We start from the raw sequence: 15,815 nt of genomic DNA on the forward strand, positions 1-15,815 counted from the left end.
AAATCACAAGATTTATATACCACTTGTTTGAAATAAAACCAAAGCAGTTTAAAGCAGAGCACACAATTGTGTGGGGAAGGCCCCCCAATACATTTTTGGACTGCAGCCCTCACCAGCATTCTGACCATGGACCACACTGGCTAAAGTTGATGGAAGCTGAAGCCCAAAATCTCAAGATCTCCACTTGGGCTACCCGTGCAACACAATAATAAGGAAGATGAGCAAAACAATACAATTCAATGGAAATGAAATGTAGAAAGTCACACACAGTGTAAATTTGTGTTGTTTCACTCACATTCCTTGGGGGGAAATTATTATTGTTTCTGGAAGTGGGGAGGGCGATATCATTTTTTTTAAAAAAATTTATTTGTTTTATTGATAAATATCAATATATTGCCATCAAGGATTTATGGCATTCTAATTTAAAGACGAAAAGTTAATTCCAAACTGTAGCATATTCCACAAAAGGCATTTGAACATTGTTTTCACCATTAATATATAAAATATTTTTTTGCCACATTATTGAAAACGAATCTTTTTTTGGTTTGTCCTTCATTTCTGGGTTAATTTTTCAGCAGTAGCTATGGACCAGATCTGACTATTCCTTATTTAATCCCATGATTTTGAAATACCATACAGAATCCATTATCCATCCAAGCCATCTTCATCTGTCCAGCCCACGTTCCCAGTAATGCTAAGGAAAGGATTGGTATCAATTCTTGTTTTGTTATCAAATCAATTCGCCAAGAGTCCACTGTTACATATAGCATCCGACAGCCCTTGACAGGCAGCACAAAAAGCGGCATTTAGCACTTGACAGCTTCATGGGATTTCTTATTTGACGCCTGACCAATAATAATAATGATACTAAAAAAATCAAATCAAGATATTTGAGTCTAAAGCGCTCAAGTCCAGCTGCCAAAGTTCTGAAGTAGCATTGCAGCATCACATTTTCAGATACAAACTTTCCGTTTCAGAATCAGGCAACTTTCTGATTCAGAATTGAGAGGAAGTGTGGTGTAGTGGTTAGAGTGATCGACTAGGACTTGGGAGGCCAGGATTCAAATATCCAGACAACCACAAAGCTTGCCGGGTGACCTTGGACTCAGCCTCTCAGTTGCTGCCTAATCAATTTTATTAGTCCACGCTTTCCTCCAAAGAGCTGAAGGTTCTCCGCCTCCCCATTTAATCCAAAAAACCCCTTGTAAGGTAAGGCAGTGACTGGCCCAAGGTCACCCAGTGGGCTTCACAGCTGGGTGGGGTTTGGAACCCTGGCTTCGCAGGGTTGTTGTAAAGATTAAATGCGGAGCTGTAGAGACCACATAGCGACTTTGAGCTCCTTGAAGAAAAGGGTGGAATATGGACACAATAAATACGTAAGTTTTTTGGGGGGGGGAGCTGGGAGTCGGATTCGGGATTTGCAAAAATGTGCACATTTCAGCTCTGCACCATGCGCAGATGCATCTCTTACCATAACACCGGTGAACACGCACACAACTTTTCCGCACACCGTCACCGGAACAACATCTCCATAGCCAATGGTTAGGAAAGTGATGGGGATCAGCCAGAAAGTGCTATATAGGTAGTCATTATCCATATGCTCCCTGACAGGTAGGAATGAAGAGAGGTGCATCAGGAAATGTGTAATTCACATTATTGAGAGTTACATTGCACCCTTCAGGGTTACTTAAGAGGACAGGAGAAATAGTAAACTCCTAAAAAGTGAAATTAAACACCCATACGCAAGAGATTAAAATAGCAGATCAGTGAACAGGTACCAGCAGTGTTCAAACTGACTCAAAATAGGCCCTGGGAAATAAAAAGACCTTTGGAACCTCAAGCACAAGCGCATTCTTGTGACTCCCTGCCACTGGAATTCAGAGGGGTACTGCTTCTAGCCAGGGAAGTAAAACTTGGCCACCGTGGCTATGCTGTCCTTGCCACTACCACCACGACTCCCTCACAGGCCCTCTCCCTCTGGGCCCAGTCTGAATCACTGCCCAAACAGACAGGGAGTGGGGCAGGGAAGGAGCGATGGTATCATTTGTCTCTCTTTGCTCGGGCAAGTCGATGAGGGGATAACAAGCCTTTCAAGTTTTGCTCGTAGCAGCCTAGCATAGTGGGGAGGGGGACACCAGAGAACGAGGAAAATAACCAAGCGGGGTTGGGTACATTTCCCCATGAAACATAACCCAGTTCAGTTAGGCAAGCATTCTCTCCCATCATGCACCAGGGCAGGCATGCCAACACTGCAGCTTTTGAGCGGGAGACTGTTGGTTTTGCAACTGATCTTCCTCGCCCACTACTTTGAAATCCGATCTATGGGCTTTGCCTATTTATTGTTGTTTTTTTTTACTGAGTGTCACCTGAAGTGACAAAATGCTTGTTTATTCTTTTCACGGAGGCTGACTCAGTTGCTAGCCTCCGGCTCATCAGGGGAGTTTATTTACCTGTTGGCTGGGCATCAGGTGGAAAATGGGATTGTCCTTTACAAACAAAGGCCTGCTCTGAAAAGGAAGAGGGTAGAGCTCTGGGCTGCTTCAGGGTGGAATGGGTTCCTTCTATGGATGAGACCATCTATCTGACAAAACTCATGTTCTGTAAGCAGAGAGTGCCAGGCTCAGTCTGCAGCTAGAACAGAAGTGGGGGATGCCGTGTCTTAAAGAGGGACACAGCTAATCAGAGTCCATTCTAGTTTGGTCCCCATCATCCTCTCTCCCACGTTGTACAACAGCAACCCTGAGATTAAGAGGAGGAAGCACATAACCAGGGTCACCCCCCCCCCCTAGACTGGTTGCATGTAAGGCTGGTGGGTGGGTCGGCTGAGCTTGGTGGGGCAGTGCCCCATTTGCCCTAATCCAGAATGCAGCAGCTAGACTGGTGACAGGGAGTGGCCACCGAGACCATATAACACCGGTCCTGAAAAACCTGCATTGACTCCCAGCCTACGTTTCCGAGCACAATTCAGTGTTGGTGCTGACCTTTAAAGCCCTAAACGGCATCGGCTCAGTATACCTGAAGGAGCGTCTCCACCCCCATCGTTCTGCCTGGACACTGAGGTCCAGCGCTGAGGGCCTTCTGGCAGATTCCTCACTGAGAGAAGTGATGTTAAGAGGGGACCAGGCAGAGGGCCTTCTCGGTAGTGGCGCCTGCCCTCTGGAACGCCCTCCTGTCAGATGTCAAGGAAATAAACAACTATCTGACTTTTAGAAGACATCTGAAGGCAGCCCTGCTTAGGGAAGTTTTTAATGTTTGATGTTCTGTTGGGAGCCGCTCAAGAGTGGCTGGGGAAACCCAGCCAGATGGGCAGAATATAAATAATAAATGATTATTATTATTATTACTAACTGACCCTCACTACCTAACGCCAGCACAGGCAGGCCCCGGTCCTTACCGTTCGCAGACAGACAGCACCCAGAAGGCGATGAACCACAGTCCCATTGTGAAGATAAGCAGCACTCTCCCCGGCTGGCTGTTCACCATCACCCGTAGCACGAAGGGGTACTGGAAGTGGATCTTGTTGAGGGACCCGATGCTGCGGTACGAGGCGTCTCCCAGAACGCTGCTCTGCAGCAGGGCCGCCCGCGTCACCAGGTAAAGGCGGAGGAACATGAGCAGCGACAACAGCATGTCGACCTCGGAGAGGAACAGGAAGGCCTGAGTGGGTTGGGGCTCCAAGCAGGCGAAGTCTCCAGTGGGCAAGGGGTGGAGGGAGCAGACCAGCAGCTCCAGCAGGATAAACGCCAGCTTCCGGCAACTGACAGCAATCCGCCAGTCAGTCAAGGAGTTGTCCATCATGAAGAGCTAAGGGGAAAGAGAGTGGATAATTTTTTACAAAATTATGCCATCAAATGCCAACAGTGCCCTTCAGCTCTCTATATTGGACAAACAGGCCAAACCCTACGCCAAAGGATAAATTGACATAAATCTGACATCAGGAATCGCAAGACAGAGAAACCAGCAGGAGAACACTTCAATCTCCAAGGACATTCTATACAAGATCTCAAAGTAGCTGTCTTATTACAAAAGAATTTCTGAAATAGACAGGAAAGAGAAGTTGCTGAATTGCAACTTATTATCAAACCTAAAACCATGGAGAGACCTGGTCTGAATAGAGACATTGGATTCTTATCTCAGTATACATGATAAAGCTATTTTTAGCCATCTCAACCCTTGCTTTATCCTGTAAAACCAATTGCAGTCGTTAACAGTCGTCCACAGGTTTACCGCACCTATCTGCCAATCATTCATTCCCACCACCCTTCTGAGAAATAAGTAATACCCCTCCCCACCCTCTCACTATATATAAGGGTCTGGTGACTTCTGTTTCAGTCTATCTGAAGAAGTGGCATGCAACTGTGGTATTCTAGCAACTGGTATTCATAGAATCACAAAATCACAGATTCGTAGAGCTGGAAGGGTCCACCAGGGTCATCTAGTCCAACCCACTTTAATGCAAACGTGTATACTGCCTCTGAAGCGACTTATCCTCCATGAAGCTGCCAGCTCCTCTCTCAAAGCCACCCGAGTCTGTGGCCATCATTGCCTCTTGCCTGCAACACTCTGTAAGCACTTTCAGTGGCAGGAGTTCCTCTTCCGCTGGTTAACCCCATGGCGTGTGTCATAAGGTCTGGCATGTGAATGCGCAAACACTTAAGAGTGTCTGCTAGGCAGGTTTTCAGCAGCCCACGTCTCTTTGCTAGCCGCCTGCACCTCTGGGCGTGTCTGTGTGACTCAAGGTTATATATTTATCTGCAGGCAAAGCAGGCTGATAATACTTGAGGAATTTCAAGCTCATTGAGGGGGGGCAGGGGGGAAACCCAACGTTTGTTAAGAGCTGCCACTGTAATTCTTGTAACATATAGAGTAAAAATGAATACCAGGCTTATATGTGCTTGGGCGACAGGAGTTTGGGCTTTATCAGGTTTCGCCAGCACAAAGCATCAGGCATAGTTTTGACCTTACTAATGCTTCTGACTATATTGGCAGCTCCTTCAAGTTAAGTTCTCCCTTACTGGCCTGCTCTGAAACGTATTGAGGGTAAAAACCAAAGTTAGTCATGCTCAGCGTCAATCAATGGAGCTGAGTAACTTAAGTCCATTGAATCGACCTGAGCACAGCAGTAGCAGCAGCCTTTACTTCCTCTTGCAGTTTCCATGCACTGTCGGAGGCAGTATGTTTCAGAATACCACCAGTGGATGGAAACTGCAGGAGGGGAGAGAGCTACAGGCTCTGGCCTAATCCTGCAGGCTCTGCTTATGTTATTATGATTATCATCAAACGCACTCAAAATATGGGTGCCACAGGTTAAGAAAGGTATTGACAAGCTGGAACGTATGCAGAGGAAGGCAACCAAGATGATCGAGGGATTGGAAAGCAAGCCTTATGAGGAACGGTTGAGGGAGCTGAGTGTGTTTAGCCTGGGGAAGAGGAAACTGAGAGAGACGTGACAGCCATCTTCAAATATCTGAAGGGCTGTCGCATGAAGGGAGAAGCTCCAGAGGCTAGGACCCAAACCAATATCTTAAAATTGCAAGAAAGGAGATTCTGACTAAACACCAGGAAGAACTTTCTGACTGCAAGAGCTGTTCAACAGTGGAATGGAGTCCCTCGGGAGGTTGTGGGCTCCCTTTCATTGGATGTTTTTAAACACAGGTTGGATGGTCATCTACCTTGCAGGGGCAGAGCTTCATGGTCTGCCACCGGGGGCGGAGAGCAGGCATGCTGCCCCCAGGGACATGGCGCATGTTCTGGAGGCGGGGCGGGGCACGCGATTTGGGGTGGGGCACAAGATTTGGGGTGGGGCACGAGATTTGGGGGCGGAGCATGCCACACATGATTTGGAGGCGGGCAGCCACGATGGCACCCCTGGGATCGCACTGCCCAGGGTGCCCCGCCCCCACCGCCCCTATCTTCCTACGCCCCTGCTCCCTTGTATGATTTAGTTGAGATTCCTGCATTGCAGGGGGTTGGGCTAGATGACCCCTGGGGTTCCTTCCAACTCTATGATTCTATGCTTTGTGCTCGAGGACAATTGTTTCATTCACGCAGAATCCAGGCTGGCTTAATCAGTTAACCAACCGGTCGATTAAAACTCACACAATCAACAGAGTTAAGTTGTATTTATAGCACAATCCAAGGCGTGTCCACTTTGGAGGGAGCAAAATCTAATTCAGATCAGTGGTTTCTGCACACCCACCAATATTCTGAGACTTTGTGACATCTGGTTATATATCTTCATCCTGATTGCTTGAGTTTGAACTGATAACACTAAGCTAAACTGAACGATGATCAAAATGTCCTTCTGGCAAATTGCAGGAGAAGCTAACCTGAAAAGGAAGAGCAAAGGACCCCACAAATCACACCAGAGCCAGCCCTCCACGATATCCTGCAGCGACCACAACTCGCCCAGTAGCTGGATGAAACATGCCGTGACTCAGTCAGGAAACAGCTCACTCAGATCAGCAGCGGAGATCAAACAGCCCAAAGGAAAGGAAAAACCCTTCTGAGATGTATTTTCCAAGTGTCACTAGCTCCTATGCGCGGTTGAGCTATATGGGTCTGCGAAGAAGGCTGAAGTTCTGGGCTTGCGTCCCAGACCTTGAATGCAAATCCCCGCCTGCCAGCCTAATCTTTCCATTTGCCTCCTTTTCCCCACAAAAAGCTAGTTCTCGGCCATTTTTTCTTTGCAATTAATTTATAGAGTGGAGAAACATTACAGGTTCCGAAGCGGGATCCATGCAGCCACAGCCGCCACCACCCCAAGGTCAAAGGTAGGGAACATAGGAAGCTGAGTCAGAGACCATTAGTCCTTTGGATCCAGGAGACAGAAAAGAGAGTACTTCTTCACACTGCAAACTACAGAACTCGTTCCCGCAGGAGGCAGTGACTTGGATGGCTTTCAAATAGAACTGGACAAATTCATAGGAGGATAAGGCTATCAGTGATTATGAGCCATTGTGGCTATGTTCTGCCTCAACAGAGGCAGCAATGCTTCTGAATACCAGTTGCCGCAAGAGGGGAGAGTGCTCTTGTGCTCGGTTTATAGAATTATAGAACTGTAGACTTGGTGGCGCTGTGGTCTAAACCACTGAGCCTCTTGGGCTTGCTGATCAGAAGGTCAGCTGTTTGAATCCACGACGGGGTGAGCTCCTATTGCTTGGTCCCAGCTCCTGCCCACCTAGCAGTTTGAAAGCATGCCAGTGCAAGTAGATAAATAGGTACCACTCCAGCGGGAAGGTAAACAGCGTTTCCGTGCACTGCTCTGGTTTCGCCAGAAGCAGCTCAGTCATGCTGGCCACATTACCCAGGAAAACTGCGGACAAACACCAGCTCCCTCGGCTTGTAAAGCAAGATGAGCGCCGTAACCCCAGAATCATCTGTGACTGAACTTAACTGTCAGGGGTCCTTTACCTTTACCTTTTAGAGTTTCATATACGTACCTTCCCATTTCCATCTTCCTGTTATAATGGTTGCAGCTTCCCAAAATGAGGTAACCTTCGGCTGAGTGACCTGTCCTTCACCCAGAAGCCCTACTGCCAGGAATTTGTTTCAAGCCTTGGGTCATTGATTTGGGGCATAATTATCCCCCTCCCAAGCCTCATCCTGTCCCTCTTTAACAAGTACAACACCTACTTTTTCTCACTCTGTGTGCTACTTGCTGTGTGCATACCAAAATATGTACCAATTACTGGAGAGAACCTGTTTTGGGGAGGTTTTTATTTTTTCGTCGTTTCCATGACAACACCTCACCCCCAAGGGGGGGGACCACCACAGGCAGATTTGCATCAAGGAGGGCAGTCCAAAAGAAGGAAAGAAATATGCTAATTTTAGAATTAATTACTATAACGGAGATAGAAAAAACACTTCACAGAAAACTGTGACCCAGGTGACTTTTCATGAAGCTCAATAGGTGATCTAGGTCCTTTGTGGCCATATTTACACCCTACATTTGAAGTGCTATGGGAACGCTTTAAACAGTTGTAGCTTCCCCCAAAGAATTCAGGTGGCTGTAGTCATTGAGCTACAATTTCCAGAGAGATTAAACAAGCAACCCTTCTTCCCAGGGAATCCTGGACATTGTAACTCTGTGAGGGAAACAGGCGTCTCCTAAAAACTCTCAGCGCCCCGAACTACAGCTCCCATAATTTTTTGAGGGAAGCCATGACTGCTATCATTGCAGCATCCTAGTGCTTTGAATGTATGGTGTGTACGCAGCGTTTTGTCAGACTCTCTGACCTCCACTGCGCTCATTTGAGAAATAGTCCCATAGTTAGGCTTACCTGGATCTCTTTGATGTGAAAAGCCAGGATCGTGATCAGCAGCCCAGCTGTGGAGAGGGTGATGAGGCACTTCACCATGAAGGAGTATGCAAACCACTGAAGGGAAGAGGAGGGAGAAGTGAGGAGAAGGGCCCAGTGCTATTAGAGCATTATTATCATGAACCCCTTCCTATGAAGAACCTTGAAGTGATTTTGCAGTACAGTAGAAATGCATATCAAACTACTGCTTATATAGAAAGTTAAAACAACAACATATGCATAAACAACGAAAAGCCATTGCATATATACAGTGGTGCCTCGCTAGACGAATTTAATTTGTTCCGCGAGTCGCTTCGTATAGCGAAAAATTCATTTTGCGAAGCGGCTCCCATAGGAACGCATTGAAGTGCGGTTTCCCATAGGGTGCCTCGCAAGACGGGGGGGGGATTCGTCTTGCAAGGCACCCTATGGGACAAAAAAAAATTGTATTGCAAAGCGTGCCATAGGAAACTTTGTCTTGCGAGTCTCCATTGAAATCGAAAAACGCATTCATCTTGTGAAAAATTCATCTTGCAGGGCATTCATCTTGCAAGCTACTACTGTATATATATATATAAAAATTATAGATACTGAGTGGATTAAAAGTCATAGCTGAAGGAGAGCCTGGCTACTGAATCAGGCCAATGGCCCAGCTAGTCCAGCTTTCATAATGGCCAGCCAGTTGTCTACAAATAAGTAGGCCCTGGGTGCATTTCAGCCCCTCAAGGATGTCAGCTATTACGCCCAGAGCCAATGGTTCAATGGTGGCCGCTCTTTGACAAGAGTCACAGGCTCTGGTGGTTTGCCTCCCTTCAAAAACATTGAATGGTAGAACTTCATTCTCAAATTCCTGTGTTGCAGGGGATTGGACTAAATGACCGTTGAGGTTCCTTCCACCTCTACAATTCTGTGATTCTATGAAATGGGATCATCTTTATCATAGTGCTGTGGGGTGGGGAACCTCCAGCCCTCCAGCAGAGCCCACCAGGCCTCCCCATTCGGCCAGCAAAGGCCACTTTGGGGAAGCCACGCTTGTTGTTGTGAGCACATTGAATTTGTATCCACAGATCTCAGGGTGGTTCATAGCATAAATATACAAGATAAATACACAAAATGCATAATAAAAACAAGAACAAAACCAATAAACCCCCCTTCCTCCTGCAAGCACATTTAAAAGGCCATATAACAGATATGTGCAAAGTCCGCTTTGGGGGCCTAATGCGGCTCGCCGCTTGATTTAACCCTGCTCCCGTATATGTCCTGGGGTAGTGAAAAAGCTCAGCAACTTCGGGCTAAACCTCAACCCTAAAAAAAGCTCAACAACTTTGGTCGGCCCTCACGCATGTTCACTTAATCAAATCTGGCCCCCTTTGAAAAATGTTTGGGCACCCCTGCCATATAATGTTAACCAGCCAAGGTCTGGTTGAAGAGGAACGTTTTCGCCTGGTGCCTACAGGTGTATGCAATGAAGGTGCCAGGCGGACCCTCCTGGAGAGAGCATTCCACAAACAGGGAGCCACTGCAGAAAAGGCCCTGTTCTCGTGTTGCTACACTCTGGACCTCTCACGGAGGAGGAACACAAAGAAGGGCCTCAGATGATGATCACAGGGTCTGGGTAGGTTCATATTGGGTTCAAATTGATGCTTTTAACTGTTAAGTTGTTTCATTCTTTTTGTAAACCACCTGCAGGTTGCTGCTGTTGTTTTTCACAATCAAGTGTTAAATAACTTTTGTGAAATAAATAAACAAGTTATTTACCTCGGTCTTAGGACCAAATGACACACTGTGTGTACTCTGTTGCAACAGTGTTGCAATGGACTTGCTTTGTTTTCCACTTAACTGAGAAAAAGAGCTTTGAGGAGGACCGCAAACTGTGAGTGGGGAGGAAGCAAAATTTGTGGGTGCTTAGCTCTTCCCTCCAAGCTTTGGGCGAGGGAAGTGACTTTTAATCAGAAAAGTAGTTATGCAAAACCCCTCCCCGTCCACTGTTTGCCCCAGAATTGCAGCCTCCTCAATATTTCTTCTTTCCAATGTGGCTGGAGAGGGGAAGTCAGAGCTTCTGTCCATGTAGCTGCGAGTAAAATATACAGTAGTTTGATTCTCACATTCAATTCATGCCTTGGTGCATGAATTCAATTGGGAAGGTGCGCATTCAAAGTCCCTAGCTAATATTATGGCTTGATCATAGTATGAATTTGGTTGCATTTTTTTTCGGGTTGGGGGGTCCTTTCTTGCAGGTTTTGCCAACCCGCTTTTTCATAGATCTTCAGTCAGTGCATCTGACTGTTAACCAGAAGGTTGGTGGCTCCAGCCCACCCAGGGATGGCTACGGGCAGGATTGCTGCATTGCAGGGGGTTGGACTAGATGACCCTCAGGGTCCCTTCCAACTCTGCAAATCTATGATCCATATTAAATAACAGTAATAATAGTAAACAATAGTAATAGTAAACAAAGCTGAAGATGCTTGTTCCGTAGCTATTCTACGCTTTTATGTTGTCTGTTATTCACAACAAACCCTAACCTTCCACTGGTCTTGATCTACAACGCAGCAGAAATACATTTTAAAAAGGTCATAAAACAAATGGTACATAATACAGTTGTGTGTGTGTGTGTGTGTGTGTGTGTGTGTACATACAACAACCAACAAAGCAGACAGCACAACTATAGGAAACTAAGGCTATGATCATAGGTGTGGCAGATGCCGCCCCCCCAAACAAACAAACAAACAAATAAAAATGCTTAACTAACTGACCAATTGTATCACAGGTAACTTGGTTCTGCCCCCCCCCACCTAAAGCCTGTCCCCTCCCCCAATAAATCCTGGCTACACCCATGGCTGTGATCATGTGGACAGTTCCTGGGGCATAGCGTAAGTCCCATTTAATTCAATTGGGCTTACTTTTGAGTAGACATGCATTGGATCATGCTGTAAATCCCACTTGATGTTTAGCCAAAAAAAAAACCACAACTTTTTTCAGTTGGCCCCTTTATACTTATATATACAGTGCTTTTTTCTGGGGGTACGCATACCTCTAAACATTTTGTGAATCTTTGTACTTTTGTCCATTTACTGTATTTATTTTTCCCAATTTGAACTATAAAATGGTGGTTTTCATGAGTCCCCATAAACATTTTTTTTTAAAGCACTGCTTATGTAAATTAACCATACCCATTAATTTCAATAGGTCTAACTCTGAGTATGACAAACATTGGATGTGGCTCATACCTTTGTCATACGTAAGCATATCTGTTAGAACAGCAATGATATAAATAATACGGCTTAATGCTCGCAAATTTCCAAGCACTCCACATACAGTGCATGATATAGCTCTAGCCTTCCTAACAACCCTGCAAGGTAGGTCAATATTATTGCCCTCCATAATGCAGATGGGATGGAGGCATGGGGCCGAGGAGGAGCAGATTGCCTGAGACATAGCTGCCAAGTCCCGGTTAGTAAAATAGGGGATCAGCAGCGCCGGCACCAGAATTCACTTCTACGCATGTCCAGACATGCATAAAAGCAACTTCCGGTGCCAGCGCTGCCCGATTTCCGGTGCCCAGACATGGGCAGAGTGGCACCGGAATTACGAGATATTTCACCATTCGGGATGACAGCAGGAAACAGCTTTAAAAACGGGGGTTTCCCGGGGGAAACGGGAGACTTGGCAGCTATGGCCTGAGACCACCTAGGGACCTCAGCCCACAGATAACATTCAAAGCAGGTACTTCCTGATTTGCGGATCCTTCTCCTAAGGCTCCTAGGCTACACCAACTTGCAGGAAAGTCCAGGATGGCATTCAAGAATTGACTGCCAGCATTGACAGCTGAATGGCACCTCAGGGCAACCTGGCTGGCACAAAGCTCAAGCGAACAAAAGGAAGTAATTGTTCACAGAGTTAACAAAAAGGTTATTAACCAGGAAGGGGGTGGGAATCACTGCAATAATTTGGCTCCATTGAAAAACCTGCACTGGCTTCCAGTTTCTTTGTGGGCCTTGGGCATCTGCCAGAGGTCCAACAGCCCAACAGGTCACAACCACAGATGTCATTTACACACACACACACACAGAGAGAGAGAGAGAGAGAGAGCCTGGTGCTCTAAATAGTGTCGGGAGAGCTGGGAATAGCCATTTTGATTTCCCACAATGCCCTTGATGTAGCCTTGCTCCAAGGAATTGTGGGGAATGGAAACAGCAGCTAGTATTTGTTTGGCATCTGTCTGTCTCGGAAGGCAGTGGAGGACTGCGTCTTTGGGGGTGAGGTCAAACTGTCAGAAGGTTACATGGCAGCTAGAAACATCAGCTTAGTGTAACATCAGCTGGTTAAAAAAAAATTAAGGATCGGAGGATCGAAGTGGTTTGCAAAAAGAGTGAAACAACAAAAAGTATCAGTAAAAACAGTTAAAAACAACTAGTCAAACCTCGGTTCCCAAACGCCTCCATTTTGGAACGTTTTGGCTCCCAAACACCAAAAACCCAGAAGTAACTTGTTTTCCAGTTTTTGAACATTTTTCGGAAGCTGAACATCCGACGCAGCTTCTGCTTGAGTGCAAGAAGCGCCTGTAACCAATCAGAAGCCGTGCTTCGGTTGTCGAACATTTCGGAAGCCAAATAAACCAAGGTTTGACTATGTTTTTTTTAAAAAATAAAAGCAGCAAGAAGCTAAAAACCTGATTAAAACACATGTCAACATTGAATATCCATGGGTAGACCTGTCTAAACAAAAAACACACCAATTTTTTGCAGGCACCGAAAACAGTATGTACAGTGAAGGTGTCTGCCTGATGTCAAGATGCATTTATTTATTTATTGCGCACTGTACCCTAGTAGTACAGTATGTATTTTTTGTACAATTTGTCTGGAAAACTGAACCAACCCAGACCCTATGATCATCCTCTGAGTCCCTTCTTCGTAATGCCTTCTCCGCAAGAGGTCCAGAGGGTGGCAACACAAGTACAGGCCTTTTCTGTGGTGGCTCCCCATTTGTGGAATGCTCTCCCCAGGGAGGCTCACCTGGCACCAGCATTAGGTGCCAGGCAAAAATATTCCTCTCTTTTGGCCAATTAAACAATCTATGGTTTTTTAAACAAACTTTCGTTTGTTACTACATTATGTATCTTCATGTTTCTATATTATAAAACACCCTGTGAGCCTTGGATAAAGGGTTTTTTAAAAGAAATTTAATAACTAAGATAAATAAATGAATTGCATAACTCAGAGAAGTATGATTTTGCCTGTGTTTCCATTTCTGGTTACTGTTTTCTGCAAGCGGAACTTGGGTTGGTTTGCCCTCAGACGGGTACTGAATCAAATGTCTCCCACTGTCCATAAGGGCAAGTTTGGCCAAACAGCATCATGTGAAGTTTTGCCAACCTGCCAGTGCTGTGATGTATGTCATTCTTTGCCCTGAACCGTGCTGCAGAGGGCCTTCTCAGTAGTGGCACCTTCCCTGAGGAACACCTTCCCTTCAGATGTCAAGGAGATAAAGAACTATGCAACTTTTAGAAGACATCTGAAGGCAGCCCTGTTTAGGGAAGTTTCTAATGTTTGATGCTTTCTTACGTTCTATATATTCTGCAAGCCGCCCAGAGTAGCTGGGGAAACCCACCCGGAAGGTGGGGTACAAACAATATTATTATTAAAGTTTGCAAGCGCGTTACCGTTTTATTCCAAAACCGGCAGCTCTTTGCAGCCCTCAAAGAGGTGGTTCTACTTGTTTCTCATGGAACAGAAGGAGTTAAAACCCTGCTGCGTGGGGCAACAGATGAGGGGTGTGTGACCAATCTCCGTGTGCTAATAAAACAATTGCATCATTGTGGGTTTTGTTGGAGGCAACAGCCTTCACCTGGGCAACCAGCTACCACCTGAGCCAGGTGTTTCCAGACAGGCTTACTGGCACACACAGAAAGAGAGACAGACTAAAATCCTATTTACACGCATTTGGAAATTAGGCATAGAACTGGGATGTAGAAATAAATGTGCCCATGGTAAAGAATAACTCGGCACTCTCTTCTTTCCAAGTCTGAAGGGCATTGCATACATCCCTTAGGGCAGGTCAGCAAACTTTTTCAGCAGGGGACCGGTCCATTGTCCCTCAGACCTTGGGGGGCTGGACTATATTTTTTTGGGGGGGATGACTCAGTATAAATCAGGTTCCCGTGTTCCATCACAGTAAATATCAGCGTTCCCTTACGTACGCCGTTTCCTTTCTGTAAGTAGGGATCACAGTTAATACTGTAGCTCGCTCCATCCCCCTTGTTGGTGTCAGGCTCATGCCAAACCATTAGTCAAGTGGCTTACATAAAGGGAAACATGTGGCAGTAGAAAACGGTCGCCTTGAGGAATTCTTGAGTTACGGTGGCAGGGAGTTCCACAGGCCCTGGAATGTAAGAAGTAAGGAAGCACAGCTATCGAAAGTTGTATTTCTAAAAAGCGGGACTGTGGCTTAGCAGCCCTGATGGTTATGACTGGAGGCAGTACTGCTTCCGAATGCCACTTGCTGGAAACCGTAGGAGGGGAGAATGCTGTGGCACTTGGGTCGTGCTTGAATCTGGAATCTGACTGGGCTTTGTGAGAACAGGATGCTGAACTAGGTGGGCCACTGCAGGGATTTTTGTGTGTTTGTTATCTTACGTTCCCCTCTAGGACTCCTAAATTTTGGGGTGCTCTTAAGTTCCAATTTCGTGTTGTCAGCCTGTGTCCAGGTGAGTTCTTTTAGAACCTGCAACACTCCAGATTAAGATATTCCTGCCCTGCACCCCAGTCTTTCCCTCGAAAGTGATAAAAGCTTGGAAAGGTAAGGGGTCTTTGTCCTGGGGAAAAACATTTGCCTTGGTGGCGTTTCCAGAGCTAAGCTCCAGAAAGACAAAGGGGGGGGAGCACTTTTGGCCATTAAAGGACCAAGGCAGGACGGGAGACACCCTGGGCAAATATTATTACAATAGGGAAGGTGCCTGAGAGGGGAGGCACTCGCAAGATATATAAGCAAGGCAGGCCTCAAAGGACAGCCAAGACAGACAGATAGAGGCAACAGCGGTGCAGGAGGGGGCAGCGGAGAGAGTTGAATAATGAGTGCTGCCTCCTCGTCATGAGTCTCTTTTTAAAGCCAAAATATATCCTGACTTTGGCTACATTCACACCATATATTGAAAGAACTACGATACTACTTTAAACAATCACGGCTTCCCCTAAAGAATTCTGGGAGCTGTAGTTCGATATGGGTTCTGGGAGGTGCTACGATTCCCAGAGTCCCCTGTGAAAAGGGATTGGTTGTTAAAGCGCTCTGAAAATCGTAATTCTGCGAGGGGAATTTTGGGTTTCTCCCAACAATGCTCAGCACCTTTAACAAACTACATTTCCCAGGATTCTTTGGGTGTGAATGTGACCTTTATTTGCTCCAGGGGTCTTCCCAGCTTTGCCCTTGGACAGCCCTGCTCTGCTTCCTCCTCAAGTGCCTTTGCCTGACTGGAATGTGTCTTTCAACTGTGATCATTCCTCTTGTTGCCCAAATGGAGGT

At 46.2% G+C, this 15,815-nt stretch overlaps 1 protein-coding gene across 1 annotated transcript in view; it reads right to left on the reverse strand.

Annotated features, from left to right (window-relative positions):
* Window positions 1-15,815, reverse strand: part of KCNN4 (potassium calcium-activated channel subfamily N member 4) — a 43,798-nt gene that overhangs the window by 9,915 nt on the left and 18,068 nt on the right. The window contains exons 2-4 of the mRNA XM_035119482.2: window positions 8,283-8,378; window positions 3,395-3,804; window positions 1,472-1,604 (exon numbers count right to left, since the gene is read on the reverse strand). Of these exons, the coding sequence (XP_034975373.2) occupies window positions 1,472-1,604; window positions 3,395-3,804; window positions 8,283-8,378 (639 nt within the window). The remainder of the gene's footprint in view (window positions 1-1,471; window positions 1,605-3,394; window positions 3,805-8,282; window positions 8,379-15,815) is intronic.

Source organism: Zootoca vivipara, chromosome 6, assembly GCF_963506605.1.
Source record: "Zootoca vivipara chromosome 6, rZooViv1.1, whole genome shotgun sequence".
Classification (NCBI taxonomy): Eukaryota; Metazoa; Chordata; class Lepidosauria; order Squamata; family Lacertidae; genus Zootoca; species Zootoca vivipara.